The sequence below is a fragment of the Sardina pilchardus genome, chromosome 21, assembly GCF_963854185.1.
Source record: "Sardina pilchardus chromosome 21, fSarPil1.1, whole genome shotgun sequence".
NCBI classification, from domain to species: Eukaryota; Metazoa; Chordata; class Actinopteri; order Clupeiformes; family Clupeidae; genus Sardina; species Sardina pilchardus.
Window position 1 is genome coordinate 19,642,172 of NC_085014.1, and position 5,091 is coordinate 19,647,262.

General features: G+C 46.2%; 1 protein-coding gene across 1 annotated transcript in view; it reads left to right on the forward strand.

Moving 5' to 3' along the window:
• The window catches only part of enox2 (ecto-NOX disulfide-thiol exchanger 2), a 252,632-nt gene that overhangs the window by 182,537 nt on the left and 65,004 nt on the right, over positions 1–5,091 (forward strand). Inside the window, exon 7 of the mRNA XM_062524767.1 lies at positions 4,485–4,691. Within this exon, the coding sequence (XP_062380751.1) occupies positions 4,485–4,691 (207 nt within the window). The remainder of the gene's footprint in view (positions 1–4,484; positions 4,692–5,091) is intronic.

Sequence of the window (5,091 nt, forward strand, 5' to 3'; positions counted from 1 at the left end):
GCCCAACAGTGCCCCCCACCCCCCACCCCACCCCACCCCGCGTGTCATCTCTACTGACACGGCGAACAAAGAAGCCAAAGCTCTTTTAATGATGCATAGCATCCGCCTCTGAGCCCGAGAGCACGGCGGCCCCGTCGTCAAGTCAGGCCTGCTTTCTTCTCCGCTGCTGTCGTGTGGCGCGTTGGTGCGTTGTGCAGCCTCTTCCCTCTGCCTCCGCCTCAGACGGCTGCCTTGTATTGAGCCAGTGCTCCAGAGCATGTTTGTTCCTCCAGCCCCAAAAAGGCTTCAGACCGAGCGTGTTGCCGTGAAACGGCTGAGGTGTGACGATTTAGCACAAGAAAGACAAAGCAAAATCAAGACTCCCTCTCTCGCCCCTCGTGAGAAAACAAGTGCAGTGAGAAAATCTGTACAACTTATCGAGTTCTTTGTTTGTTTGTGTGTGTGTGCGTGCGTGCGTATGTGTATGTGTGTGTGTGTGTGTGTGTGTGTGTTTCTCTTTGTGTGCTCCCTTGACTTTTTCTGTCCAGCTTAAGAGCACACCAGGAAGCTCATAGCATTCAGTAAGGGCACTTTTTCCTCTCTCACCCTCTTTTTCTCTTTGTCTTTCTCTCTCTTTCTCTTTCTCTCTCTCTATCAGTCTCTCTCTCTCTCTCGCTCTGTTTCTCACTCGCCGTGTGACTTCTTTGCTTTCCGTCTCCCTCTATCTCACTCCCCCTGTCCTTTCACTCACATCCCTGGGAAAAGAACAGCGCGCTGCGGCAAGCTGCGAGCAATGCGGCGGCTCACAGCAGGCCATTTTCCCATCAAGCCTCAGGGTGCACCGCCGTTGTTATCTGTCACCTCTAAGCTGGATGAGCTCGAGCATTTGTCTGTGTCCACGACCCCGTCGTCCTGCGGCGGCCAGGAAGATGGCATTTGGCCAGACGCCAAGCCTGGAAAACGGCCTTCAGAGTGCATTTGCCAGCAATCAAGGCTCGAATTTTTGCAATGCCTCTCCACCGACTTGCTCCAGCGCTCTGATAATGAGGCTTTAGAGCGGGACAAAAGGCCGGCCTGACAGGGCCTGACCTTTACTGCAGCATCATCTCTTAACCGCCAACAACACCATGAACTGGATTACCGGCAGCCACTAGTGTTGCCATTTCTTTTCCATTGTGCGGAATACAGAATTAATAGCTAGAAGACAGAGAATAAATCAAGTCATCATAATCTTTGTTTTTTTTCCATTATAAATTGAATAAAGCAGCGCTGTCGTTTGCTAATACTTGTAACACTATCATAATGGACGTCAGAACATTATTGTCTTGGTTTATCTTGCCCAAAGCCAAAGAGCCTGGTGTCAGACATCAAATGGATTGGTTTGTGAACACAAAGGCCAGCGCCCAATGGCGACGACTGCAACACACCTAAATTACCAGTTAATAGTGATCCTGTCAAAACAACGAAAACAAGACTTCATTAAGCGGTTGTTGGAGCCATAACAGTGACAGAAACACAGAAGCAAACACGCAATTTTACGATGGCTAGATAGCTATGACTATGTCATTAAGCCGTCATTTTTAATAGCTAACTACTTGTTATATAAGCTTTGTCACAGCTACTCATGAAGGAAAACCCAGGGTGTCATAAAGTTGGCTCAGTTGGTTGAAGACCGTAAAAATACAGGCATTTAATTGAAAATCAAGTCATTGCTACGGATCTAACACTGAAGAAACAGTGAAACTGTGCCGTAAATACTGGTGCTGCAACACATCACATGTTGCTAATGGCTTAACCTGAAGAGTTTTACAATTGCCTTTACAACCTTACTACAGTCTTATTATCGACTTCCCTTACCAGAACCCTACAGTAGATAAGTAAAATCAGTTTGGTCTTTCTTAGAATCCGCCGCAGTGTTGGTTTAACAGTTAATAGCTGTCGCTATGCTGCTGGGATCCCTCCTGGCCAAAAAAAGGCTCATTAGAGAGGCCAGGGTGGAACCAAAGCTCTGTCTCGACACATGATGGAGCTGCTCAAAAGTTAAAATTAAATTGCACTTTTTTATTATTATTATTCTACTATTACGTTTTATATATTTATTTATTTTCTTTTTGAGGCATTGCCGAGATGACAGGTGTGTTCCGGCTGGCCAGCGGCCGGCTAATCCCACCCCGGGCGTTTGGGGCTGCTCCATCGATTACGCCGCGGCCGAGGCCAGGCGGAGGGAGCTAATTATGTTTCTGAGGGATGAAATGGCCGATCCGCCAGAGATTAGCGCGCTGAACCCGACCTCCCGACACCGTCTGGGACCGGGCGTCCAAATCAAAGGCAAAGCAAGCTGCCCATTAACACACTTATCCTCCGTCTCCAGCCATGCACAGACAGACAGAGCACGAGAGCGGCAACTCTTATGACAGCCGTGGGAGTGTTTGCGCAGGGCTTTGACAGGGACGTGGGGACCTGCTTCTTGTAATATACAGTAATACAAGCATGAGTATCTGCTCAATATACAGAATGTAAGAATAGAACGAATCTAATCCGACAATCTAACCGTTTTTCCCAGTTTTGCCCGTCTTTTTGATCAAACGATCCATGTCACTTTATGGACAGCTTGGGGATGCTTTTATACACTTCACTTATCATGCCAGGATTAGTGTCAGTTTTAAGTTTAGGTGGAATTCTTCCAGTGCATTCCTTATCATGTCTAATGGAACGCTGGTTTTGAAGCGCTGGCTCACGCCACTCTTGTCTGAAGTGGAATAGTGGATTAATGGACTGATGCCGTGCTGCACTGGAGTGTTCCTAACTTCTATAATGTATTTCTGTAATCAGATATGTAAGCTAGATGATTAGATTCCTTCGACTGCCTTTGAGACATTTTATGTGAAGACCAAGTAATGGATAATGCAGCAAATCTACCTAAGTATATCGATTTCTTTATCATATCTGTGCATCTAATAGTAGGCCTATATTAAACCAATTTAGCCTATAGTTTCATTTTTAAACACAAGTGGAAAAATAATTATTCACACTACAGGCTTATATTTGTGGGATTTAATATTGATCAGTTATGTGATCATCGACATCACAGGTCGTTAGCCATCGGAGCTTTTATAAATCCGCGAGGGTAATTTATTGTTTGTAGATTTATTTTTTATACGTTTTCCTCGGCTGCGTTTAAATGCGACTCTAATGCAGAGTGTAATGTGTTGCACTGCCGTGAATGCAGTCTGGAGTCTGCAGCACTGAGTCTCTCCAGTGGCTGCCTAGTGGACCACTAGCACACCACAGCAGGAAGACGCCCAATCCACTGGCTCGAGGAAAGACAGGTGTAATGTTGTTATTGTTTTTTCCTACATGTCTTGTTTTGTGCTGGGCTTTATTTTGCGCATTCGGGCGTGCATTATTCATTTTTTCTTCACCAGTTTCCTCCAGTCTGAAAACTATGCTGGAAATGGACTCCTTAGGGGCCCGTGTTGCTGTTCTGTTTGCATTAAGAAGCCTGTAGACCACACCCACAGCTTTCCACATGGGAGATGTCTGCATTTGATATAGTGCTGTTTATTGCTAACTCCCTACATGTATTTTTTTTGTGAAAAAGATATGCAGACAAATATCGGAACCTCCTCAGGAGGATGTTTCTTTTTCCCTCCGCACAGGAAATTTATGTGATGGCACAGCAGAGATAAAGTTTATCCTACTGATACCACTGCTTAGCTATATAAGACGTAGAGGTAGAATTTGATGGAATAGCCCTTATCAAGTTATTTACCCAAGCCAGGTATGTGGAATGTAGGTATCAGTATATAACATTACATGTGTCACATTGATTGATGGTCAGGTGTTTCACAATGTAGCCCAGGCCTCATTACCATATATATGAATTCAGTCCAGAGAGCATGACATATCGGCACAAGTGATATGTCAGGAATGATATCGGTATTGCGGATTTCAGGATAGGCTGTGCCAGGGGTCCCCAACCTTTTTGGGAGGTAAGACTGCCTGAATGATACGCAATCATAGGGCGGTCTACTCCTTTGAAACAAATGCTGTCAGGTGATTATAGACTCATACCCCTCATCTTAAGGGAAGTTAATCCCTCTGAATAATATATATTTGGTTTATGTTTCAATTTTGTAAGTCTTCACATATAAAGAAACTTTTCTCATTAAACATTTTAAATATTTAATTGAAACAGTACAGTTGTGACGTTTTTAGAACGAGATCTTCAGCTCGTTGGCTATTTTTAGAAGTTGTGCGTCAGGTGCCTCATAGGCACCCCGAGGGCTACCTAGTGCCCGCGGGCATCGTGTTGGTGCAGCCGGGTCTGTGCACTCCTCAGTGTCCCAGGACTGATTGGCATTGATCAGGCTTCGCTAGTCAGATGGCAGTTGGAGTTGTTGAGATTTTGATCCTTTTTAGTTACGAAGTCACTGTTGAGCACTTGTGTTTCTCATCCCAACTGCCTCTGTGTGTGTGTGTATGTGTGTGTGTTTTCCTTCCAGATTTGCCACCTCCAGCCACGAGAGAGCGTCCTCCGGGCTGCAAGACGGTGTTCGTGGGAGGGCTGCCGGAGAACGCCACGGAGCAGCTGATCGTCGAGGTGTTCGAGCAGTGCGGCGAAATCATCGCCATCCGCAAGAGCAAGAAGAACTTCTGCCACATCCGTTTCGCCGAGGAGCACACAGTGGACAAGGCCCTCTTCCTGTCTGGTAACGTAGCCCAAAGGCCCACTTCTTGCCCAGTAGCGTAGTCCACAGACCTCTTCCTGTCTGGTAACATAGTCCACACAGACCTCTTCCTGTCCAGTAACATAGCCCACAGGCCCACTTCCTGTCTGATAACACCCACAGGCCCTCTCAAATAAATAGCATTGTCACTTGCAACAAGTTAATATGGCCATGCAGGCCCACCAAGCTTATGGAGGTGAATGTGGGTACGGTCTCTGTGGTGGAGCTGTGGAGGAGCTGGGCTGCAGTTGGTCATCTTTTGCCACGTGTGGGTCCAAGTGCCCAAGTGGACCTCAGCTCAATCAACTCTGACTCAATTCTCTCTTTCCAATCATTTGCCTATTTTCCATGAAAATTGCTGTTTTTCCCCTCGGCCACAGCA